Raw genomic sequence first — 26,999 nt, forward strand, 5'->3', positions numbered from 1 at the left:
AAGAATATATGCAGTGTATTATTTGTTGAAACTTTACTTCCGATTTGATTTGAAACTGTCTCATTGCTATCTGTTTATCAATAAAACTGTAGAAAAAAAAAAAAAGAAAGAAAGAAGCAAAGCTATGGGGCAAGTCAGGTTAACATGAAGTTCCTCAAACTGTGGGTCATTATACATTAGTGGTTTGTAAAATCAATACAGAAGGCTATGCAAAGCATAAAGAAACAGAAACACACCAGGGCATCTGAACATAGGGTAACTTCTGTGGCACTCATTTGAGTTTTTCAGCACCCTCATGCATACACATACACACTTAAATGTATATACCTAGATCTGTATAGTAGATCAGACCATACTGTTCAAGAACAAAGAAAGAAAAATCAGTGCTAATACACTAGAGAGGCTGAGCTAGGGAGATAGCTCAGTGACTTAAGCATCTGCCTAGCAAGCCCAAGGTCCTGAGTTCAATCCCTGGTACAAAAAAAAAAAAAAAAAAAAAAAAAAAAGGAAGAAGGAAGAAGAAGTAGTCAGAAGAAGTCACAAACAAAAACAAAGAGCGTAGGATGGGAGACCACACAGCATTTGCTGATTTGACCACGCAGGGCAGGAGACCTGGAGCAAGCAGGGCCTCTGTGGTTCTGTACAACCTGCACATTAAAATTGTTTTTCTAATCCTGCAGTAGGCTGCAGATTCTCAGTAATGTCAAGACTCTAGCATTCCATTTCTACAGTTCCTGTCTTCACATATCTGAAATTTAAATTTGTTACCATCTAAACAGGAGTCGCAGGTCATAGATTAAATTTATAAGTGAGTTTTCACTAATCATGCTAAGATATACAGTCCTTGGAAATAAAAGACAGCAAATTTCAGAAATGACTATAATAAACAAATACAGCATGCAAAATTCAGACTGCTGAGCTAACAATATTACACTAAGGTTCAATGGCTGGACTTGATGGTGTACTGTGCTCACGGAGGGTATTATCACTGAGAAAACTGGGTGAACGAAATATGGAAAACGTTTTTGAAACTTATGATATTAAACTATTTCAACTGAGAAGTTACTAGAAAATAACTCTTATTACAGTGTTTTGTGGATTCCAAGCACTGTGCCAAAAGCTAGTCTTAGATTGCTGCACCACAGTGAGTATTTCTCACTCACTAGTAAGGCAAACCAGCTTCCAGCTAAATTCTCTTTTAAATAGGCTAGCTCAACAGCATCTAGTATCGTTCTACTTCCAATAGTGTACCTCTCTAAATTAAACCTGGGCAGCATGTTATTCTCCAATATCTTTTCATGTTTTGTTTTTTTTTTTTTTCTATTCACTTTAATTCAATACAGGACTGGTTCAGCTTTTCAGAGGATATACCAAGTTTTTAAAAGGGAAAATGGGTTAGAAAAAGTGGCTACAAAATAAATATATAAACTATCACTTGATTTATAGACATCCATTACTTCCATTTAAAGGACTTAGTGGCATGAGGGAGTTGTTTAGACTATACTTTGGCTTAAGTGGAAAAAAGTTATTGCTGCAATTGTATAAATCATTTCAAATACTGTTTAATTTTGGCTTTTAAGTGTTTGAGTTTTTCTAAATGTTCTGAGAAAGTCTGGTTCACTTTTCATTCTCCATAAATCTGCAAGTATTTCAAAGCTTCCCTGAGACATAGAAAAACACACACATGTGAAAAGAGTGATTGCATTCCCGCTAAGTGAGGGATCTGAAGATAATGTATACTAAGGAAAACAGTAAGTGGGGGCTCTCCTTCCCAACTACAGAACACACATCCTGCACACTGAGATGTATTAACCGCCCTCATCCATTAGTGACCACATGTGGTCACAAAGCCTGCAGAGGGGCAGACTCTGCCAGCCAGCCGGCCAGCTGTGTGTTGTTACAGGGACCACTGGCGGCCTGGCAAATAGCTGCCCTGGCAGAGCAGAGACTGCCCCAGCCAGGAGCAGAAGCATGCTGAGACACAGATTTCAGTCTGTTGTTCTGAAATCCTAGATTTTTCTGATTTCTAGACTGCAGTTCAGTTCATGGATTTCAGTGTATTTTAGCTTTTTCTGCTTTAACTCATCTTATGTACAACTGATGAAACCATTTTCCCCCTACTCCCCTTTCAACTTCTACATCATTAATTACACTTTCAGTAACAGCACTGCCTGGCATCTGCTCACTACCGGCCTGTGCCAGGCAATGGGCTACATGCTTCTGACATACAAAGTTAAACCATGCTGACATACAATGGCACAGGGTAAATACTTTCATTCTAAATTTATTTTTATTTATTACATTTATTTATTGTGTGTGTGTGTGTGTGTGTGTGTGTGTGGCCAGCTCAGTCCACCAGGGGTCGGGGCTGGCTGGCATGTGGTGCTGGAGGATCGAACCGAGGTCCCTGTGCTTTGCCAAGCTTGTTTCAAGTAGGTGCTTTAGACCACTGAGCCATCTCTCCAGCCCCAATACTTTCATTCTAACAAGGTGGAACAGAATAATAGAAAGGAACAGGACAAAAACAAGACTGAAACACAGCAAGGCAAACATCAAATCCCACAGTGCTGTGTGCATCATCCAGGGGAAGTGGGGGTGAAAGGGTATGCCCAGAGCTTGGGCAGTTCTGCCCCTATGGCGCTGCTGGTTGCAGCCCTCATGGCCTCTTTCTTGGGGTAGCTTTACTCACTGCCTGCAGCTTTCTGCAGCAGACATTGCACACGCCTGGATTCTCTAGTTTTCTGGGATCTAGAATAAGCTTTTGGCTTCACTCTCACAGCTTCAAACATTGTCCTCTTGGGACCACATTGCCTGGCTTCCTAGGCCTTCTGAAATATTGACGCAAGGATCTATGACTCCACAACTCTTGTATTCTGCATACCTGAAAAGCTAGCGCATCGATTCTGCCAGGCTGTGCTGGAAACTCGAGCGAGAGCCAGGGCTCCTTGAATTACAGCAACAGAGGTCTCTAAGTATCTGATGGTTAAGCACTGTGAATGGAAGACCAGAGAACCAATGCACTAGCCAGCCCTTCCCTAGCACAGCACCCTGAGGCTCTCTTCTCAGAGGAGGCTTGTACTTTTGCACCCTGGAGCCTGAGAAGAGTGGTGTCTTGCCGATTCCTGGGATGCCCTCAAGATTTCTTATTATCTTGATGCAAATCTTTTTAATTACAATCCTTTTAATACTAATCTTTTTAGAAACTATGTGCTCTTGTGCTCCAATTTTACAGGCCCCATTATTAAAGTAGCTTCCTTTCTGGCCAAAAATTGAAAAAAATTTCAAATTATTTGACTCTGCTTTTTGGCCCTGATTCTCACAGTACATATGGCTAAAAGCCACCAGCACTGTCTTACACCATAGCCTGAATGTTTGGCTGCCTTGAAATTTCCTCTGCCAGATTAGTGAGTCCACCATCCTTAATCTCAGTTTCCTGCAAAGTCCCAGGACATGAATGAGGACAAATTTTCTGCTGGAACATAATACCTGCTTTCAAATATAGCTGCCAATGCAGTCCTTGTTCCTAATTGATATCACTACTTCTAGTCATTATCATCTACCTTTTCTCAGCATACTGATCTTCTGCGATCCCACCAGAATGTCCCATCAAGTTCAGCTTACAGCATTCTAGCAAGTCTTCCGCTGACATCTCCAAAACTTTCCGAACTCCTTCTGAAAATCAGCTTCAAGGGCGTCTACATCACATGGCCCGGAAACAGGCAGTCCTAGTCCCCAAATCTTTCTTAGTCACTCTCCTCATTGTTGCGACACAATACCAGAAATTCATCATTTAAAGGACAGATTTTGGCTCACAGTTTCTGAAGTTTTATTCCATGGTTAGCAGGCTCAAATGCAGAAACAGCACAGTGGGAGGGTCTGACACAAAGGAAAATTCTTCATGTCATGGAAAACATTTATGTGTGCCTATGCTAGGAAGCAGAGAGAAAGGGAAAAAGAAAGAGACAGAAGAGGGGGAGGAAGGGATGGAGACAGGGAGGGAAGGAGGGAGGGAAAGAGAGAGAGAGGCTGGAGAAAAAGAGATACCCTTCCAGGTCACAGCCCCAGTAACCTGTCTCTTCCAGCCAGACCCCATCTCCTAACACACACTCTATAATCCATTACCTCTAAAAGCCCCACCTCTGAATATGTGAGACTTTGGGGGACATTCTCAGTTTAAACTATAACAAGCAGCCTGTCTTTCCTCCTCGGCACTATCCTTGGCCCTAACTCAGCCTGCCTAATTTCCATGGTTACAAGTCAGACCTCACCAATACCACACATGAAACCCTTCTGTAACAGCAGCTTCAAGCGAGCCCTCCTTTCCTTAACCATGCACTCCTATCTTTTCAGTCAACTCTTTAGTATCTTATCTTTAGCACCACCAGGACTTCAAAATCCACTACCAACATTCCCTGTGCCTTGGCCCCCTCGTGTGTACGCTGCCCTCTTTACCCAATTAGATCCCACAAACCTTTATATAACCTTACATGTGAGCCTCCTGGAGTATCACCATGTTCATTTCACAAAAGCAAAGCCCTAGTTAGCGCTCGGCACTATATCTACCCACTGAACATGGCTGAGAAGGGCAGCAACCATCCTATGGCTCTCATTTCAAAGCAAGAGCACCACGCCAAGCAGGGCCTTTCTATCCATAACTTTGTACCCCGTGTGGCTGCACAGCCCTGCTCCCTACTCCTCTACCCCAGCACCACCATTCCACTTGCACCCTCACCTGGTGCTACTTCCTGTGCCACTGCGTGAAGCTCCTGGTACGACTTCCACATCTGCATCTACACACCGCCTACATCTCAGCTTCCAGCTAGAGATGGCCATTTGTGCTCCCAGTCAAGGCTGACCTTTAATGCACACAGAAAATCTTCTCATGTACTCCCATGATTCCCCTCTCTTCTGTATCAACAAAGTTTCAGTCTTAGTAGAGCTTTCTATCAGCCTGCACATGCCATTACTTCTCTCCTTACTAATACAAATGAAACTACTCAAAAAAATCAAAAGTCTTCATTCTTCTATGTCCTCCAAGTTCAGTTTTTTTTTTTTTTGTTTTTTTTTTTGCAGGAAAAAAACAAAAATTGCCTATGTTCACTGTCCAATTTCTCTCCCTCCAATTTCTCTTGAAACACACTAAGACTTTCTCACCAACCACTCCACTTGGATAAGAAACTGTTCTTATGCAAGATATCAATGACTTTCCTAATTCGCAGGCCTCAGCTCACCTGATCTAAAGGTACTACTGAAATGATGGCTCACTCATCCATGAACACCTTCTGCTGCCGGTTTCTAGGACACCACCTTCTCTTAACACTGCCTTCTCCCTATCACTCTCCGTTGGTTCCTCCTCACTTTCCAGCCCAGTAGAAGTGGCATACCTAACAGCCACGTTTTCTATGCACACCCCAGGGGTATTCTCACCCAGTTCTCTGGCTGTAGACAGTCAACGCACAGATTCCTCCCAATTTGGTACTGCCAGCACAGTCACTCCTATAGCCACCTAAGTGATGTCCTCTTTTGTTTGTCTCACGCTTCAGACTTAGAATTTCCAAAACTGATTTCCTCTGGGACCTACACCTCCTCCAGTCCTCCCCATCCAACGGCAGTGCATCTTCAGGCTGGTCAGGTCAAGACCTTCACACCTCGTCTTTCCCTTTCCACCCCACATCTGGCCCATCAGTCCTCTGCCTGAAAGCCTCTATGGGGTCTTGGTTGTCCAGATGATACACATCCAGTGCCCTTTAGTCATGAGAAAAACACATTAACACCGCAAAGAGACGAGACAATGTTCTACGCTCCAAAAAATGGTTGGAATTAAAAGGCCCCACACTAGCAGACAGAGCAGGGGATGCAAAGCGTAGGTAAGCATTTTGAAACACTGTTTGCTAAACACTAGCTACACTAATGTATTAACAGAAATAGATGCTAGGTTTTCCAGGAGGCATATATAAGAATATTTCTAGAACTTTATTCATATTAATTCAAAACTATAAATAACTCAAGTGTCTCCCAATACTGGAATGAACACAATTAGAAAAGGAATGTGACAAAGAAATAAGAACAAGACTGTTGAAACACGCCATGAGACAAGATGGATCTCACAGACATACTGTTGTACGAAAGAAGTCAGGCATAAACGCCATACATGTGCTATATGACATCGCTTACATGAAGTTGAGAATGGACAAAACCAGGGGTGCCTCGTGGGGAAAGCACGTTAGCTGCGATGAGGAGGCAGGGGCCTGCGAGCTACTGCAGACACTGTGAGTCCTGACGGTGTGATGATCCCACAGGAAAATGCATACAAAGAGATCCGCGGGGCTGTGTATGAGGACTGGTGTACCTAAGTAATCTGTGCCTCAATAAAACTGTAAACAAACATCTATAAATGTTTATTGGGCACTTACCATGGCAAGTAATTGTGTAAGGTGCTAGAGAAATAATGAACAATTAAGAAACAGGCTTTGCTGCTATGTGCTTTCACTCCGGGTAGGAAGGCAGCTGATGTGAAAGGCAAGGCCACGCTGTGGATGGCGTAGCAGAGGCCTGGGAGGACCTGCAGAAGTGACACTTGAAGAGGGGGCCAAGTGAGCAGACGGGAGACCGCTCTCCAGGCAGAGGGGACAAGTGCCAACGAGCGGGTGCCAAGGAAGCAGGGGAGTCCAGCTGGATGGAGCCGCAGTGGCAGCCCACACAGGAACCTGCAGGCAGGCAGAGCCTCTGGCCTTCGCTTCTGAGCAGTGAGAGCCGTGGCTCTGAGGCGAGGCCAACACAGTCACATCTGCACTCAGGAAAGACTGTCCTGACAATGTACATGCAGGGACTACTGCCCCTGCCCGGTATAGAGCCCACCTGGCTCAGAGAAAAGGCTGGGAGAATCGAAAAGGACAGAAGTTAATGAGAACTGAAACAGAACAGAGATAACTCTACCTTTAACTCCCGTGACTGCGACCCAGGATCCCATCAGGGAAAGGAACCGAAGGCAGCAGGACAGAGCAGAAGGCCAACTTGACGCTATAAACCCCTTCACACTTATTTTTAACCATGCATACACATTACTCTAAATGTAACGAGAATTTAAAATTAATACTCAGCAGGAACCTTCCTGCTAGTTGAAGCTCTTGCATTTTAAGCCCCAGTTGTGCTAAGGCACAGAGGCGAACAGGCATTGCTGGTGCCCCTCTGCATGTCTAGCGATACCACGTATCAGGGAGTCCCTGCAACCTGCTCGTGTTCCTTGTGGATGAAAATGTGACTTACCTCGAGGAATCATGAGAGAAAAACATCCTGAAGTGTAAACAACCTAAATATAAAAGACACACGTGTGCCAGGACAAGTACAGGCACGTACTTGGTAAAGGAAAACTTCTAGTATCCTGGATTTTCAGTTCATTATATCCAGCCCGTATCAAATTGCAGCATCCCACCCCCACCAAAGTGCAATACTACTCAAGAAACCGAGACAAAAATGAAAGCTGGGACTTGGCTCAAAGGACTGATTTATAAAAGCAACCTGGCAGTCATACAAATTCTTCATGTTTGAAATTGGTGAAATGTAGGGTTGCAGCTGTCCCACACACTGAAACCATATAAATTTTTACAAAATGAGTCAATCGTGAGATTAAAGTTTCAATTTATAACACTTCTGTGTTTTAGTTACAAAGTCATAAATAAATCCAGCATGACAGAGAAGGTAAATATTTTCCCAGTTGTTTATGTAGCCAAAGAGGAAAGGAATTTAACATGCAATTAACCACTTAGGTGTTTCTAGATATGCACCAGATGGTCTTTGTACTTCAGATATAGAAAAACAAAAATAAATAGTTTTCTTTAATACAACATTTGCTTAGTGACATCAAACACTCCAAGGTAACTCAACCCTGGCAGGACTACACTTCACTGAAGAGATTTTCCATTGGCAGGAGAGACAGGAGACAAGGATAGGAGGAAATGAACCTTACACCCAGGAAAAAATGAAACAGGAGGTATAAGCACTTGTACAAATAATTTAGGTTGAATACACCCCAGAGAGAAACAACAGTGTATTCTTAACTACCCTTGGGCTCTTGTCCCATTGTTAAATTGACAAGGTATTTTTGTACACATTAAAAAAAAAAGAAAGAAAGATATTTATGCCCTTCTTTATACTGACATCTGACAAAATGTGATAGGAACAGCAGAGGTCAGAAGTGGACCCCAGATACTCAAATAAAGACACCCCTGTGAGGTCGGTCATGGCTTCTCTTACCAGTCTTACTTTGAAAGTAACTATTGGAAAAAATCTATCATTTTAATCTAGAAGGTAGAAATTATTTAAGAGGTAGTTATTTTTTATGTTCATGCTTCCTCAATTACTCAAACATCAAAATTTAAAGATCAGTAGTATTTAAAAAATCATTAATAGTGATGCCACATAAGGTCAATAAGCAGCAGTGCAGCTTCATGTTAATAACTGAAATTAAATTGTGAAACTGGATTTGGGGATGTAGTTGCTCAATGATACAGCACTGGCCTGACACAAGTAAGCCCTTGGGGTTGGATCCCCAACACTGCCTAAATAAGGAAATTTTAATTGTCACCTATGAAAAAAATAGGGGCCGGGGAGATGGCTCAGTAGAATAAGCGCTTCCCTGGCAAGCGCAAGGGCCTGAGTTCAATCCCCGGTTCCGACAAAAAAAAGAAAAAAATTTTTATGCATTTAGAATTAAAAATACAAAAACAATTTTTATACATTTGAATGCTTCACTGTCAGCCACCTTATATATACCCTCATATACACATATCCATATATATTCATACACATATATATACTAAACAAAGCTCAAAAAGTGGCTACCAAGAAGACCATACACACACACACACACACACACACACACACACACAGAAAACAAAACAAACGCCCAATGTATAACAATGCTATTGTCTCTTAGTTAAGTGATATTTCTTCTTTTGGAGACTATTAGAAAAACAAACGTCCCACAGTAAGCAGGAAACAGTACCCTCGGAATCTCTGTGCACACCCCCATTAACCCCGATTTCACCTCTCCATCTACCCCATCTTCCGGCTAGTAAATGAGCGGTTACTTCCTTTTCACAAATAATCATGGCCACAGCAATGGCAGTTTAGGAATCACTCCAAAATCCAGAATTTTTAACAAGGCAAGCCCTCAAACTGCAGTTAAGCTATATGGTGAGAGTGTATTCATTAGTTTGTTATTTGGGAACTGGGAATATATATTAAAAACAAGTATTTCTTAAACAATGTTTCAAACCACTACACAACCAATAAAACCTTAAAATAACAGAATAAAGTAAAACATATTGTAATTAGAGTAGTAAAACAAAAGAATACACAAAAAAATGTTGGGTATTGTGCTGGTAGTTAAAAAAAGCCATTTCGGTGAGAAGAGCTTCAGGTGCGATGGCTGCATTCGCATCTTACCCTTCACTGCCTGAGCCACGTTGCCCATTACCCAGCCTCTCATTTTCACTTGCAGCAGGAACACCCAGATCTCAAGAGCTCCAACCTTGACCTGCGCCTGCGTGTCAAGCCTACTGAGCTCCAGTCACGCCAAGCCCAACTCATCATCTCTGCAAACTCTAAAATGGCTCCCCCTCCCAGGTTCCACATTTCACAGACTGCCATCCCCAGCGGCACAGGCTGCCCCTTAAAATAGTGGGTGTTTCCCCCACTCCTTCACTTCTACCACTACTTCCCAACCTACCATGCACCAAACACCCAGGTCCATCTGGTGACCACCTGAGCCTCCAAACCATTCCTCTCTACAGTCCTGGCTGCCTTTCCTTCTGCTCCGCTCTCGGTGTGCAGCGGGTGCTGAATCCAGGAATGCTGGGCCTCTCCGGCCACACGCTCATGCAGTATGGACATGCACGGGTGACACGTTGTTGAGAGTGCAGAAAGCAGGGGCTCCTGAGAGCTACCTCTTTTTCTCATGAAGTTTTGAGCCCTGGCATTAAAAACTGGACTCCAAATGCACCCACCGTTCCTGCTTTCATGTGTCTAACGGGCAATCTTTTTCTAGGTTCAACCCATCTGTTCAAAACACAGAGTAATTTGACTAGAACAACAAATAGTTTCCTTAACAATGAAATAAAACCGACAGGGCAGTCACATAGTAGATAAAGCCATCAGCACAAACATATCCAAAAATGACCCACTCCTAATACAAGACCTGTAAAGGGGAAGGGTTTGGCCTGTTTTATTCAGTGTTATTTCCCACAACCTGGACCATGTACAGTACATGGAGGCTTTTAGTAGAAGTATAACATAAAAAAAACTTTAGAAATATAGCAACCATTATTATCAGTAACATAAACAAAACAATTGAACCAATATTAGAATATATAGCAAAAGCATGTTTGCTCTTTAATGTATTGATTATATTTAATGGTTGGGGAGATAGTTCAGTAGAAAAAGCGCTTGCCTGGCAAGCACAAGGTCCAGAGTTCAATCCTCGGTACTGCCAAACAAAAAAAACCACAAAGGATACTAATTATATTTAACACATTTCAGCTGCCTTTTGTTCCAACAATGTGGTATGCTATAGACATAATTATCATAATGTGAAATATATATATATATATATATTATATATAATATATGTAATATATATAGAGAGAGAGAAATAAGCCTTATTAGAAGTGAGTCTCCCATGACAGCAAGCTTACTGAAGAGCTACTGTTTGAACAGGCTGCAGAATATTTATTTCCGCTAAAAGGCAGCAGCACATCCATAGATACGTCTGCCCACTTTCAGCCACCTGAACCCAGGAACAATGCCTCCTCTGCCGAGACACAGCACACTGTTGGGTCACAGTGTCCATGGCTACAGCCACTTTCCCAGCCATCCTTATCCCCCTAGTGTCATGTCCTCCCACTCACCTCATGCCACCTAAGCCAGTTCCATGACCTGCCCCCGCCCAAACTACTCGTGAAGGACCCAGGTCAATGAACTAGACTTGGACTCTCCTTCAGAGTTACTCTATGAGGTCTTGTCCAGGACCCTAGTTTTGGGCTTTCATTGTGTTCTGTTACAGGATCATCACCATCTAATATTCAAAACAGTAAACATTCAAAACAGGTCTAGGCATCTGAGATGAACACATACTTCTCAAAGGATGAAATTAAAGAAACGAATAAACACATGAAAAAATGCTCCACATCACTAGCCATCCGTGAAATCCAAATTAAAACAACATTGAGATATCATCTCACCCCAGAAAGAATGGCTATCATAACGAAATCACCCAACAACAAATGTTGGAGAGCCTATGGGGAAAAAGGAACCCTTCTCCACTGCTGGTGGCAATGTAGACTGGTGCAACCATTATGGAAATCAGTGTGGAGACTCCTTAAAACAATACAACTGGAAATCCCATTCAAACCAGCTATTTCCCTACTGGGAATTTTCCCAGAGGAACTGAAAACGTCTTATCATAGGGATATATGGGTACCTATGTTTATAGCAGCACAATTTGTGATAGCCAAATCTTGGAAACAACCAAGATGCCCATCACCTGAGGAATGAATGAAAAAGATGTGGATGTGGTATTTTTATGTAATATTTACTCAGCTATAAAGAATGATAAACTCAAAGCCTTTATCTTTAAGTAGATGCCACTTGAAGATATACTTATAAGTGAAATAAACCAGACCCACAGGTGTATTATATAGTCTCCCTAGTATAAGAATTCAGAAGAAGAAATAAAAACAGAAAGTTATAACACAATTGAAAGGAAAGTGAGAACTTGAGGATTTGACAATGAAAAGAGGGCAAGGAGAAAAGCTAGGAAACATGACAGGGGCAAAGCCAGACATTTATATGCACAAGATGGTTAAGGCAATGATCCTGAGACTCTTCAGTATGCTTCTGAAACTAACAGTTAATTGGTAAGATTCTCACCCTGACTAACTATATATACTGATACCTGTGAACTAAGCAACTGCACTGAAGATAGCAATGTTAATAGTAGGATCATGCTTGGAGTGTCTGTCATTCTGGTCTTCTAAATAGGTACTGCTTGTCATGACATACCAATTACTGCCATACTGTCTCTCAAGTAAATGTTTTGTTTAAAAAAAAAAAAGAAGGGTAATAAATGAAACAAGAGACAAGAAAAAAAAATGTCACAGGACTGTCTTGCTACAATGCTGTATATGGTTACACTTAAATTTCTGTGTAAAAATATGTATTTGTTTATTCCTATTTTTAAAGTTTTTTATTTTTTTAATTTTAATTTGTTTTCTTCATATTCTGTAGAGACTCAAAGTTTAACATATCAATACTTGATGGAAAAAAAATATTTGATGAAAAATACCTGTTCCATGTTATGTCTAAGATGTTTAATATTCAGACAGACAGTGAGGTTCAGCTCAACTGTCTATGTTGTAGGGTAATAATAATAAGCTTCTCTTCTGGAGGGTTAACAATCTAAGTTTGCAAACCAAAAATCAGAGAAAAAGAAGGCCTGCAAGGACAGTCAACATTTTGGCCCTAGCCTTTCAAGGTCAGTGAAGACTCAGGACATAGGAAAACTTGTAATGTAACATCATGTAACTCAGTTGTGTCCCAGTTTTCTGTTTAAGGAGATTATGGGACCACAGAGGAAAGTGATCAATGACATAGAGTGTGCCTAAGGAGAGTCACGTGGAGAGAAAAACATTCTCTCAGGCTTTTACACAGAGCAAATTGGTCAAGCAATGGCCATGACATGGCTGACACTGACAAGGATCTACAAACTGCGATACGGGGTTTCAGGATAAATCCTTAGGGGATTTGACTGACCTTCTCAGATACAAACGTTACATTTCTTGCTATATAGGTCTTGCTTTATGTTGGTCTTAATTATCCATGAGAAAAGTATAAAAACAAAGTATAAAAAGTAAAGCCATATTAATATGCTGAGCTGTGAAAGGTTCAAGTCAACAGCTTCTGACATTGCCAGTCCTACAGAAAACTCACTACTATTATGAACTACTGCAGTATATTGGAATATTTTGCTGAATTCACATACCTACAATATTTAAATAACAATGGAATACCCTTCTCTGACAAAACTAAACAAAAGAAGGGGATACAAGTGAACAACCATTTTGTATCTGTATATTCAAAATAGGATAGATATACAACTACTTTATCTTAATTCAATGAATAGAAAGATTTGTTCTAATAGTGCTTGTGGACAGGATATCCTGTCTGCATCTTGTACAATGAATAACCACTAAAACAACAATATTCAATGTATTAACTATTGAAACTGTCCTACTAATTGGTTTTGAAACTGTCTCAATGCTATTTGTTTCTCAATAAATTTAAAAAAAAAAAAAACAAAAACAGGTACAGGTAATCAAATAATTGTGTAGGGCCTATGAATTCCCTCTGCTCCATGTCAGGGAAACAGGAATAACAGCTGTGCCTCTTTTAGTCAGTGTGACTAGTGCATCACTGTGACAAGCCAGCTTGTTGCCAGGTATAGAAATGAAACCTAAATGTGGAGTGAATGCTATTCATGAGACAGTCTTTTCACATTCTTTGCTGATGTTTGTTCTAACAAGAGTAATATCCAAATATCAGCACACTCCTTGGCAGCTGTTCTTGAGATAACTCTTATTTTAGCCCTAAGCAGCTTTTAAACCAGCCACATGCCGGGGAGATGGCTCAGTGGAATAAGTGCTTCCCTGGCAAGAGCAAGGGCCTCAGTTCAATCCCTGGTTCCACAAAAAAAAAAAAAAAAAAGCCACATGATGAACATTAAGTTATGAATCGAGAAGAAAGGCAATCTTATTAGATATATTATGTTTGTTCCTATAAAGACGAACAGTGCTCAGGACTTTCTTATTCTGTATATATTACTGTTTTCAACATGAGGTCAGGAAAGAACAGAGACTGTCTCACTGACAGATTTATGTAAAGAAAATACTTTGAGAAGAGCTGGGTGAGAAACACTGCTTTACAACCAAAACTCACAAGTCAATAAATCAGTTCAAACTGCTGAACTACAATTGACCATTAAAAATGGTCAGAAATTGGTTTCTAAAATGGAGAGAAACAGATGTTCATTCTGGGTGTTTGAAAAATCCTCACTGGGACAAAGTCAGAGGGTCTGTGCAAAGTGGTGAGTGAGAAGGTAAAACACACAACTGTTTATAGGAAAACACAGAAAAAACAAAAATACCACCTCTTCTGCTCTGAGTCAAAAGTAGGAGAGATACACACTCCCCTAGAAATAAAAAATGAGGGTTGGCCAGATAGCTCAGTGGACTAAAGTGCCTGCTTAGGCAGTGTACAGTGCCTGGGGTTCGATCCCTGGTGTGCCATGTCAGCCCCACCCTCGGGGCACGCTGAGATGGTGACTGAGACTAGGCATGGTGGCACACGCCTGTAAGCCCAGTGCTTGGGAGGCTGAAAACAGGAGGATCACTACAAGTCTGATCTATATAGTGACACCCTGCACTAAATACATAAAAAAAAAACCCACAAAATATTAGAAATAAAAAACTCTGAGAAGAGATGGTCACTGATATAAAAAACAAAACATTGCTCTAAGTGGAGAAGTAACACCAGAAGACCAGGAGGTCAAAATTGCTCTCTATTCACAACTGAGCAGATGTGAATTCTAGAATCAAACTAGAATCAACTTCTGGTATTCTAGAATCAAACTATTGTACAATGAAAAAGCAAGAAAAGTAAATGTTAAATTGGTCTGTATTTTACACAGAATGATTTAGCACTCACATAGATATTAATATATTGCTGACATAATGAGGCTACTCATTTGTAAAGTAAGCATTCATGGTTTAATATGGAATAATAGTGGAAGTTCATCGTTATTAGTAATATAAAAAGTTGCAGTATTATAAATACAGTTTTCCAAAACATGCCTGACACAAGGCATGTAGTTAGAGGCAATCCAAAAAACTTCTGTGTTGACTAACTTTGGGGACAGAGCACTAGAGACACATGATGTCTGTAAGAACAGAAGGGCACACAGAACTCAATGAATGGTGACAGTACTCCTGCTCTCTACTGTGACAGGGTGCTAGATGAGATAGGATGTAAAGTGCAGATTCTGCCATTCTCCATAGGAAGGAAGCCAGATCCACGCTCAGTCTTCCTCAAGATGATCAACCATTTCCAAGATGAGTCATTAATGCATTTTAGAAATGCAGACACACATATAATCAGCGTACTCCTCTCACCGCTTAAGTAAAGGTACACAACCCAGAGCATCCTGAGCTAACTCCAGAGTCAGCTGCACTGCTACCTGGGCCAATCAATCTGTCCCCACCAACTCTAGTTTTCCTCTAGGTGTCTTGGATTAGTGAAAAAAGCCAAAGGTTGATCCTGAATTCTAATAATATATAATCACTTATCAATAATGAATTTAGGCACTACCATGTGTTGGTGTGAGAGCTGAGTTGGAGAACTTTTCCCAGAGGAATTAAGTACAGACTGGCACACAGAACGCAATGAATGGTGACAGTACTCCTGCTCTCTATTGTAACAGGGTGCTAGATGAGATAGGATGTAAAGCATCTATTATGATCTCTGGTAAAATAGGAGTTACTTAATAAATTAGGGAATGATAAACATGTTCATTTTATATCATTATTTGTCTCCAAAGGATATTAATGAAATCCATGACCTTTTAATATTTTCCCAGAAGTTAGAAAGACAGTGACAGAAAGAGGAAAACATGAATGTACAAACTGCTGACTGGAACCAGACAATTTCAAGCATCTACCACATGAGAAACTTCAACATAAAAAACACAGGGATTTTGAGTCTACCATGATAAAAGCAGATCACAACATACAAAAAAACACAAGCAGAGCCATTGTAGAGCACAAAGCAAGGTCAAGAGGTGGACTCACGGTATTGGGAACATAGGGGAGGCCGTAAACTTTCTCCTGTGTTTCTTTGAGAATGTCTGTGGTCGACCTCTTCAGAGGGTGCTTCCCATGGTAGATTTGATCCAGAGTAGCGTAAAAAACCTAGACAAATGAAAACATCTACTCAGCTTTGGTAGACTAGTCTCATGTTTAAGATGGGATAAACCAAAGATGTCATAAGTATAACAAAAAAACTTACACAACACAGCTGAAATCCTTCACCAATATAAATGCATGATTCAAGATGTAGTCTCCACCACATTTAAGGCCATGTCCATGAGTAAAAGGAACGTTCTCAACTCTTTCGTGATTAAGGATATTAAAGAATTTTGGGGGTCACTGGCTTCTGAGCTCGGCTCTGGAGGGTGTACCGGTGCCATGTCTGGCCACGAAAGTGGCAAGAAGAAGCCCCTGAAGCAGCCCAAGAAACAGGCCAAGGACATGGACGAGGAAGATAGAGCGTTCAAGCAGAAGCAAAAGGAAGAGCAGAAGAAACCTGAGGAGCTAAAAACGAAGGCCGTGGGAAAAGGCCCCTTGGCCACAGGTGGAATTAAGAGAGCTGGCAAAAAATAAACTGTTCCTTGTGTGTACAATGATGGTGACCCTGGATTCCTGTCCTATTCAGATATCTGGATGCCCCGCCATAGCATCTCTTGACACCTATAACTACAGTGAAGTGTGTTCTTGTAGTCTGTTGTACATGTAAAAATAAAATTTTATAAAAAAAGAAGAAAAATCATACGGTGGCCTATTGTCTCTTTAATTTTCATTCAACTATTCATACCTCAGCTGTGAATTTAAAGTAAACCCAGCCTATAATCCTGCCATAGTCTGCTCTTTGAATCTTTGTTCTGTTTTGAAATCTGTGTTGTCTGGCATTAAACTGACTTATTTGAAAGCCTAAAAAAATAAAATAAAGAAATAAAAAATAAAGAATTTTGAACCATATCCACAAGGTACTCTTTATGTATAATTGTTGCAAGTTAAATTTGTGACCACACAACTGGAATTTTGTCAATATAAATGTAGTTACATATATGAAAAAAGTCAAAACTTGAAATTCCCTGGATATAACAAATCCTATTTGTTTTTTTTCCTGGAATCCTAGTAGATCTTAAGAGAACTGAAATAGTCAGAATCCTAGTTTTATAGCTGGAGGAGAAAAAACACTAAGTAGATAGGGGTCATAATGGAGAAAGAATAAAACTCTAGTAAGTACAGATGTTACACAGAATCCTGATGCAGCTGTTGGAGCGTTTAGTGACAGGAAGATCCCACATCACACCCCACGCCTGGTTTCAGGAAAGCAGCTGCCACATAGGGGCAGTCTGGGTTCACGCAGTCTCCAAGAGAGAAGGAGCCCTGACTCTGAATAGAAGCTGCACACCACTGAAACATAAGAGGTGATGAAGCATCAAAGACAGCTTGAATAAGAAATGGGATGTTAAAAAGAAATGAAAACTAAGCTTTGTATAGAAAAACCTAAGGTAAAGTGCTTTTTCACACCAACATTTGATTTGAATATTAACAAGGTTTGGAATTTACCTATTAGAAGAAATTGACTTTCTTAAAGAAACACTTTAAAGGAAAAATTCTGACATGCAATTAAGTATCTTCCAGATTCAGAAATGAAACTTGTGGAGAATGTGCAGCTGTTGATTTGAAAGAAGTGAGGATTAGTCTGGATAAAAGGAAAAATTTAAATGACCTCTAACTCTGGCTTCATCTAGATACAGAGTTATGGCTCTGAATTAAAAAGTCAGGTTTGAACCATGCATAGAAAAAAACAGAAAACATATTTTCTACATATAAACACTGCTTTCCTCTATTTGGCAATCCATACATACATATAGCTAAATATGGCTCTTTCAATTCTGCATTCTATAATGAGTAACAATGCATAAAGATGACCAGGTGAGCCAGAATTACCATGTCCTACCATTTATTTGTTCATTTATTTGGTACAGGGTCTCCAGGCATGCATCACCATTTACTTACTTTATTTATTTGTTTGTTTATTTGGTACAGGGTTTCCTGGTTTCGGTGGCTAGCACAAAGCACCGAGGGTTCTGGGGCCAGCACAGAATTCAGTACCTGGAATTGAACCCAGGTCCTTGCACTTGCCAGGAAGGCACTTAGACTGCCAAACTATCTCCCCAGCCCCTTACCTATATTCTAACATGGTAAATTATTAGCAATTGAAACTTTTAATTCTAACTTGAACTCAAGTAGGATTTTGGCTCAATTCACAAATAGACCAGAATTCAAGAATTTCCCTTCTACAATTATGCCTTTAAAGTAATATAAACATGGAATAACTTTTGCATTATAAAAACAAAATAAAGTAAATGTGCATTTATTTCATGCATATTTGCTGATAAGCCAAACAACTCTTTCAGCCATCAGCCTACTTGGCCCTCTAACCAGCTATATGCTCCTGGGTCAAAGGCCCTCAGAGTCACAGAAGAAGAGCATGAAGACTGCTTTTAAAACAAGGTTCGGTATGCAGGGGCCAGGGGTTTCATCCCCCAGCCTGCTGTGCTGGCCTGCCTGGGGCGGGCTGAGATGACAAATGAGACTGGGCGTGGTGATGCGCGCCTGTCTGTAATCCCAGCTCTTGGGAGGCTGTAAAACAGGCAGATCAGTAAGAGTCCGATCTAGTAGTGAGATCCTGAACACCCTGTAGAGCCTTCCCTAAAATACAGGAAAAAAAAATAGTAAGTTCTCCCAACCAGAAAAAAAAAATTTTTTTTTTTTTTGGTTATGAGCAAAATATTTTTATTTTGAGAAAGAAAGCTCCTGTCAAAGAGAGGGACAGGAAGGTGGCCCAAGCGGGTAGTTCTCCGGGAAGCTGTCTCTTCCAGGGACTTTTATAGTGTAAAACCATGTGAGGCTAAGGTAGAGAGACTGGGAACTCGCTTAGGTGTGCAGGAGGTAGACAAAACTATGGTCAACCAATGGGATTACAAGCACCATTGCTCAGGTAAAACTGATTAAATCCAGTATCAAATGGGAAAGCAAGTCACGTAGCAAGCAGGCATGAATACGGGACAGGGTCTTTTCCTGTTGGGGGTTGGAATGCGGGATAGGGTCTCTTTCTGTTGGGGGTTGGGCTAGTGACTCACTCGGGTCTTTCCAGGTGATTGATACCTATTTAGAATATCAATCCCAGGTGCTACTCATTTAGCATTTGTTTGGCCTTTAGGTCTAGTCAAAAAAAATTTTTTTTAAAACATCATTTATGGCCCCTGAGAAGGCTGCAGTAATTCACTTCCTTTCCATCCCTGCTGTCTCTACTGTGAAAGCGTGATGTGGAGGCTGACAGAAGCACACACAGGCAGAGCCTGGGCAGGAACGCGCTGCCCTCAGTCCCTCTCTCTCTCAGAACTATTCTTTGGGAGGATGAGAGGAAGGAAAGGTTGTGTTCTCATCTTAAAAGAAGACTGCTGGAATGACTATTCACGCAGGAAGCCACGACACAGACTTCTAAAAGGCAGCATTTTCCTATAGATGCCTGCAAATCAAAAAACTTTTGCAAGTAAACTAAATTCTTAAAAAATTTCAGGGGCTGACGATTTAGCTCAGTGGTGCAGCCTCTGCTCGGCAAGTGTGAGGTCCTGAGTTCTATTCCTGGTACAAAAGAGTCAGAACCTGAATTAAGAAAACAAATGTAAATCATGGTTTTAGCTATATACTATGCATTTTCTTTACTGAAACATATATATTCATATACATATGTGTATATATATGTATTTCATACAAATATGCAATTTGCACATATATGTATTTTTTTGGCAGCACACGTGTGCAAGTATGCAAGGGCTGTACCACTCGGCTACATTCCAGGACTAAAATACACATTTTTTTTGGTACAACAAAAATAGAACACATTCATTACTTTCTAGGGACTGAATTTCCAAAAGTATAAAGTAATTAAATGTGGCTTCCCTCATAAACAGCTAACTGGGTCATCAAGAAGTGAATACTGCCTAAGATGAAAGATGAGTTTAAGATGCCATTACTCAAGATTTGATGAAGAGTAAGGATTCTGTAAACAATCTTAACATCTGTAAATATCTGAACACGCATCTGGTATCAAGCAGTCCTGGTATCCAGATGGTTTGTAACATCTTTCTGTCTGGGAGAAAACATTGTTTTTGTACTGGCAACCTGGGAGATTGGTAGTAGTAATAGTAGTAATAATGTGCAAACTTCACATCTTAAACCACAAAATCTTTTTTCCATGAAAAACTTATTAGTAATGCCTGCAGTACATGTTTGCATTCCTTGGTGGAATCTTAATTCCCCTTTTGTTGCCTTCCTCCATCTCCGAAACCCCCTTTCATTTGAGAAAGATCAACATAGTTGCTATTATATATATTCTTTATTTTGTTCTTCATTTACAAAAACCCTGTGATATGTAAGCTTGTGTGTCTGGTTTGCCCCATTTAATGTTATGGCTTTAAGGTGCACTCATAGTCCTACAAGTGACTCAAGTCTAACTTTCTTTATGGCTGAGCAGTGTTCCATTGTGCGTCAAAAGGACATTTTCTTTCCCCATTCACCTGCTGATGGGCATGCAGGGTGCTTCCAAGACTCAGCTCCTGGGAGCTGCACTGCTGTGGACACAGGCATGCCTCTACCACTGCAACGTGGCATCCTTCATTCTTTGGGGGAGATACCTAGATGTGGGATACCTGGGTCAAATGAAATTTATAGTTCTATTTTTTGAGGAAATCTCCATACTGATTTCCACAGTGACTGTACTAGTGTACAATTCCATGTACAATGCAGAGAAACCCCTTTTTCCCTGCTGCCTTGCTAGCATTTTTTATTATTGGATTTCCTGAGGATGACCATTCTTTCTGGGGCAAGATGAAATTTCAGCATTGTGTGAATTTACGTCTCTCTAAAGGCCAACAACAGTGAGCATTTATTTCTTCACGTGTTTCTTGGCCACCTGCACTCCTGAAAAGTGTCTATTAACTTCACTGCCAATTTTTAATTGGCTCTTTTACTTTGGTGGGTATTATTTTTTGAGTTCAAAATCATTTTAAAAAATACAAAATCAATAAGAATATATATGATTAGGTTTGAGCCCTAATTTGGTTGCTTAAATATCTCATCGAGGAGCCAGTCCTCCTCCTAGGCTTTGCTTTTCCTAACTGAAAATGAGAAATTACCCTCTTTTATGAACTTCGTAAGGACAGTGTGAAGGTTGAATGAGCCAATTTTGGCCAAGTTCTTTGAACTCAGATGAAAGATGTTTTAGCTGCATAATTATCATAATAAATGTGCAGCACTGGCAAGAATGTAAAGCTATGCATTTATGTGGGATAACGACTCTGGAAAACCTTAGAACAAAGCTCCACACACCTGAAGCTGCATGTCCGCGGCAGCACACACCTTCTTCGATTCGCAGAGACGAGACACCATGGCTTTGGGCAGCGGCTGGATAAAGCAAGAGAGGGCACATGAGTGGACAGCTCAGCCAGCCACTGCGTGCGTACACTGAAGAGGCAGCACGTTAGAAATCGCAGCCAGTGGGAAATAAGTAACAGCATTTCCTCAGAATTTAAAAAGATAACTTTAAAACATTTTAGCAACAACGCAAGGATGTTCCATTTAATTTCAAAAAGTAGTAACTGTCAAACAAGGTTTGCCCATAAAAAAAGGATTACAGAGAATGATGATATTGGCACCAATCTTTAAACTCTACTTAAAATGCCAAAGGGGATACTTTTTCTGTTCTTTTGTTACCAAGGAGTGTCTGTTCAAGCGCTCTCTTGACTTTTAAGCACACACAATAGGACTAAAAGATTAAAATGTCAAGAAATTAACAATAATCCATGGTGCCAGCCAGTATTAAAGCTAAATTGATGTCTTGACAAACAGGCTTGATAATGAACTGCAGGTTATTTCTTCAACCTGAACGAAAGCTTGGACACAAGACAGGGTCCCTGTGTAACCTACGGCTTTCTCTATGAGACTAATTGGGTCTAATCCCATAAGACACACATCCTCTTAGAAATAACCTGATAGCACAGTAGAAGAACACTTTACATTTTTTTAAATCATCAATATTGATATTTAGTGAAGAAAGCTACCACTTTAGTCAACACTACACAATTTAAATGACGCTAAATGCCCCTATAAAGAGAAATGCATTATGTAAGAGACCAACAGCAGGTCTCAGTAGTCTCCCACCAGCCCAGGAAGAGGGGAATACCAAAAGAAGGATTGAGTCACTACTAGGACATCCCTGGGGCCCAGAGCAGCCACTCAGCCAGGATTTGCTGAAGGAATGATCACAAAATCACTGTCTGGGGCAGAAGCAGCAAGATCACAGGTTCAAGACCAAACTGGACAAATGTTAAATCTTATGTCAAAATTTTTTTAAAAATTCTTTTAAGGGGTTGAGGTGTAGCTCAGTGACAGAGAACTTAGCCTAAAATGTACAGGACCTAGGTTCAATCCCCACCATTACAAGTAAGACCTAAATAAACAGAGATTCACCTCCTACATCAAAGACTACAGTTGGATTTGTTGACAGCTGAGGTGCAAATCTGCAACCTTTTCTTTTTTTCCTTTTGAAGAAAAAAAGCAAAGCAGTCAAGAAAGGTGATTTTAAAGTTAAGACATGGATGAAAGAAGTTGTATAGTGTACATACTGGTACCAGGCAAGGCCTAGGGCTAATACCAATAGCACTAATCTTATATAAAAAAATAAAATGTCCTCTAACAGAAATATTTGAAGCCGAAATTTAATTGAGCCATGCATGCCAATAGCTGGTGGCAAAACGTTCAGGTCTTTTTAAACCTTGCCGCATTTGACAGCTTACACTGATAGGATTCATGCTATGCTTAGGAGATGGCTCACACTTCATACAGCTTTAATAGTTTTATTTTCATAACGCAAGTGCATGCAGAAGAACACTGTTCTCTCCTCTATCTAACACACAAGGCTACTGAGTGCTCACCCTATTAGGCTGCAGGGACATAGATGGTAGTCAACAGTCAGGTGCCTGCCTGACAGCCCAACCAGCACTGCCCAGCGTTTCCATCTCTGACAATGAGTGCCAGCCAGGTAGGTGGCGCAGTGGTCCCACAGTCATGAATTTGGCAGGCTCAGCCGAGGAAACAACAGACGGATTTGCAAAATGAGCAGGTATTAACTAGTGGAGAGGGGCAAGATGGGGCAATACTTCACACAAGACACAAAAAGCAGGTGCAAAGGGTAAAAAGAGTGCTGTGCTGCTGGCAGACGGTGATCTCGTGACGGGAGAAGCTCGCAGGGTAAGGCCCTCTCAAGCAAGCAAGGGTTCCCACTCAGGTCCCAGATCTGTGGGAAGGAAGACCTCACAAGGTCACACTTGGGTGCTAAAATTCCCATGACTGCAAATGAGATACGATGACAGGATGAAGACAGGAGTGACCAGCAAGACCGCTTAGAAGGCTCTGGTGAGCAGACTGTTTCCTCTGCGAAGGGGGCACCACACTGGGGCAGGATTGAGCATCCTGGTTGCTCTTCTGCTGCACACGGCTGAGAAGCACTTGCACAGCGAGGGCAGCAGCAACAGGGCTGAGGCGGTGAGCAAGACCTGTCTGTCTGAGGTCAGAAATGCTTATGCTATTTTAAGAAAAAAGTATTGATGGGAAAGGCCCACAGAGGGAAGGAAAATTCAAGATGCAGCAAAGAAGAGAGACTGTGTGCACAGGGGTGGGCTCGTCTAGGCAGAGGGCCAGGGAAGTACAGCTCAGGCAGAGAAGCCAGAGGGAAGGGACCTGGAGCCCAGCTCCAACAGGAGCCCTCCAAGCTCAGACGAGGCTTAGCCAGGCAGCAGCACAGGGAGGGAGGCACATTGTGGCAGCGCCAGCCAGCCAGCGGGTGTGCAGGGCAGGATTCTGCAGGTGCAGCCCAGGACAGGGGCCATGGCGGAGGCAGATGGCGATTCCAGAAGGACTTGGGCAACACTAGGCTGAGCTGAGCTGAGAGGGAGCAGGGAGCCACAGCTGCGCTCAGGCCTCCGTGAAGGCTCCCACTCGCTTTGCAACAATGACCGGAAACACTAAGGCTGAGCTCCAAGAGCCAAAGCCAACATTCCCCTTCCCTTTGGAAGCTGGACAAATGCCCTGGGATTCAATCCTACCCATGCAGGAAGGGCAAACACTCCAGGATAAATGGGGGTGGGGGTGGGTACTCCCTTTCCTTGTCAGGTTTGCAATAAAATGAAAGATATAAAGAAAAAGAACATAGAAGAACAAGGACAACTAGGAAGAGCTTATCTGAAATTATGTATTTAAGAAAAATATGAGGGCTACTCCACTGACATCAATACTACGAGAGGACATTGAATAAAGGAGACAGACAGGGATCTGTCTGCATTATTACTTGCAACTTTCAGTGAAATCTATAATTTCTAAGCACAAAGTTATTCCAAAAATTATCAATCCAAGATCTACTATATATGTTATAAAGAAACAAAAACTATTTATCAAAAACACAAGAACTATATGCATCAGAGTGCAATTCCAGTAGACTATTCAGAGGACTCGAACACTGAACTGCATCTTAAATACAGTGACAGCACGTACAGTGTAAATAGTGAAATAACTGGTTTTTTTAAAAATCTAATTTAAGGGCTGGGGAGATGGCTCAATGGAATAAGTGCTTCCCTGGCAAGCGCAAGCACCTGAGTTCAATCCCCGGTTCTGCAAAAAAAATAAAAAATAAGTCAAAAGTAGGCCTATCTATACAATAGTGCAGCTGTTTTGTATTACTGTCTCCTAACTGAAAACTCTCTCATCTGTTCTAAAGAAACAGAATGGACACATCTACAATGGTTAATGAGTAACTGTTTATACATAAAAATACATCACAACACCCAAAACTTTAATACCTTCCATTCTATTAAAATGAGCACTTCCCAAAGTCTGTGATGCTACACATAATAATTATTTCCTCATACAATTAATTTTCAAGACAGAAAATACCCCCTCTTCTAATAATCTCTCAATCTAAGAGATATAATTTCTGAGTTCTTAGGATCTGGACTACTATAACTTGTTAAAAGTTTTAAAGGAACCGTGCTTGCATTATGCTACAATAGTGGCGCATGCTATAATCCCAGCACTCTGGGAGGCTGAGACCTGAGGATTGTAAATTCAAGCCGAGCCTGGGCAATTTAGCAATTCCTGATCTCAAAATAAAAAATAAAAATGGCTGGGATATACCTCGGTGTGAAGGTCCTGGACTCTATTCCTAGTCCTGCAGCAGACAAATTCATAAATCAAGAGTAAAGCTCTTATTAATAATTATGGTAAAGAAAGATGGTACAAGAAGTATCAGAACTGGAGAGAGGCCTTCCAGGCCTATGCGGCTACCTCCAGCATCCTTAAGGACCCCTGAAGCTGCTGCTTCTCATCATCCAGTTAATCCAGAAATACCACCTGTTCTGTGGACCCTTCAAAGACCAGTAAGGCTGAGCTGACTGTGGTGCCTCGGAACACGGACCTGCTGCCTCTGCAGGTCCCATTATGGTGTGTGACGCGCTGGAGCGCAAGGGAAAGGGCAGGGCTTTGAAGCCTGGGAGAACAGGTCTGGATCCTGTGTATTCTGCTGAGCAGCCTCGTGGCCCGGTGTCAGAAACAATTTCTCTAAGACACATTTTCCTATGCAAAATGATATTACCTTTTCAAAGAATTAGATGAGACTCAAGGTAATATATTTTTAAATTGCAATATGCCAGTTTGAACATGCAGTAGATGCTAAATAGTAGTGTTATTTACTATTGTAACTGTCCTACTCAATACAATAACCACTGGCTTTGATAAGCTTTATCTATACTCTCATCTATCTTATATTCTGTAACGGTGGCCTACTTTAGCTGATTTTTTTTTTTTTTTTGGGGGGGTGGAACCAGGGATTGAACTCAGGCCCTTGCACTTGCCAGGGAAGCACTTATTCCACTGAGCCATCTCCCCGGCATGGTGGCCTACTTTAGATATGTAAGTCCTTAGGAGACACAGATGAAGATAAAACAATCCAGTTCAAAATAAAAAATATATTTTCATGGCTTCCCGTTCACATTTCTTGTGATTTACAGAACAGTCACATGCCTTTAACTAAACACATGCATGTGCCCTATCAAATCGCCCAGTTAACTTAAGAACTGCAGAAAAAATGAAGATTAACTTACTTGGTTAGTCAGTCTACATTCCGTATACCACTATCTGCTGCAAAACTTGGTCATTAACTCCCAAGTGATGATTAGACAGTGAGTCAGTTTTTCATCCTCAGCTTCCAGTGCATAACTGGACAAGATTGGCACTAATCAAACACCTCTTCTGCTGATATTTTAATCAAATGAACATCATGCTTCAGGTCTAGATCTGAGGTGCCCAACCATCCCTCATGGGCCAACGAAGCCCCACATGCAGGGAAGTAATGTGCCCTATGAGATCACGATCTCTAGCATCATGTGACTTTTAGTCACTATTTTCCATAACTCAAGGGAGCGGGGTGTGGTGCAACAGGGACTGCCTCCTGGACCACACAGCAGAACTGGAGACCACAGCTATCTCAGGTCACATGCACTGCGTGATCAGGCCAGGAAAATGTGGCTGCTGCCAGGAGCAGCCTTTTACCCCATCTGCCTGCATGTCCCTCTGAAGACATGCATTCACTATTATTAAACAGACGCGTAGGTTTGCTTATCTAGTCATTAAACTTGGGTTCTGTGTTATTTTATAAAACAATCAGTTAAAAGTGTTACAGTGGGCGAGTGAGTGAGAAGACCGAGACTGGGGGATCCTGAACAGACCCAGAGCGCAGGCCCGGCGAGTGAGTGAGACGACCTGGGGTCCTCCAGATCCTGAATAGACCCAGAGTGCAGGCCCAGCATGGAACTCTTCAGCAGAACTCCCTGCAAAGAGGCTACAGGCAAGACCCACCCAGCTAATTCAGGAGCAGAACATCTTGCCAGAGAGACACAAAGGATTCAACTCTAACGCCTGCAGCAGAAAGAAGTGGAGCACAGCAGCCAGATCCAAACAACACCCACCTGGAGGAATCTGAACTTC

At 41.4% G+C, this 26,999-nt stretch overlaps 1 protein-coding gene and 1 pseudogene across 1 annotated transcript in view; one reads left to right on the top strand and one right to left on the bottom strand.

The window, feature by feature from the left end:
• Positions 1 to 26,999, bottom strand: part of Mipep (mitochondrial intermediate peptidase) — a 172,895-nt gene that overhangs the window by 53,459 nt on the left and 92,437 nt on the right. Inside the window, exons 15-16 of the mRNA XM_004631111.2 lie at positions 21,294 to 21,368; positions 15,900 to 16,019 (exon numbers count right to left, since the gene is read on the bottom strand). Coding sequence (XP_004631168.1) covers positions 15,900 to 16,019; positions 21,294 to 21,368 — 195 coding nt within the window. The remainder of the gene's footprint in view (positions 1 to 15,899; positions 16,020 to 21,293; positions 21,369 to 26,999) is intronic.
• LOC111816727 lies at positions 16,296 to 16,490 on the top strand (annotated as a pseudogene).

Source organism: Octodon degus, unplaced genomic scaffold (genome assembly GCF_000260255.1).
Source record: "Octodon degus isolate 3935 unplaced genomic scaffold, OctDeg1.0 scaffold00038, whole genome shotgun sequence".
Taxonomy (NCBI): Eukaryota; Metazoa; Chordata; class Mammalia; order Rodentia; family Octodontidae; genus Octodon; species Octodon degus.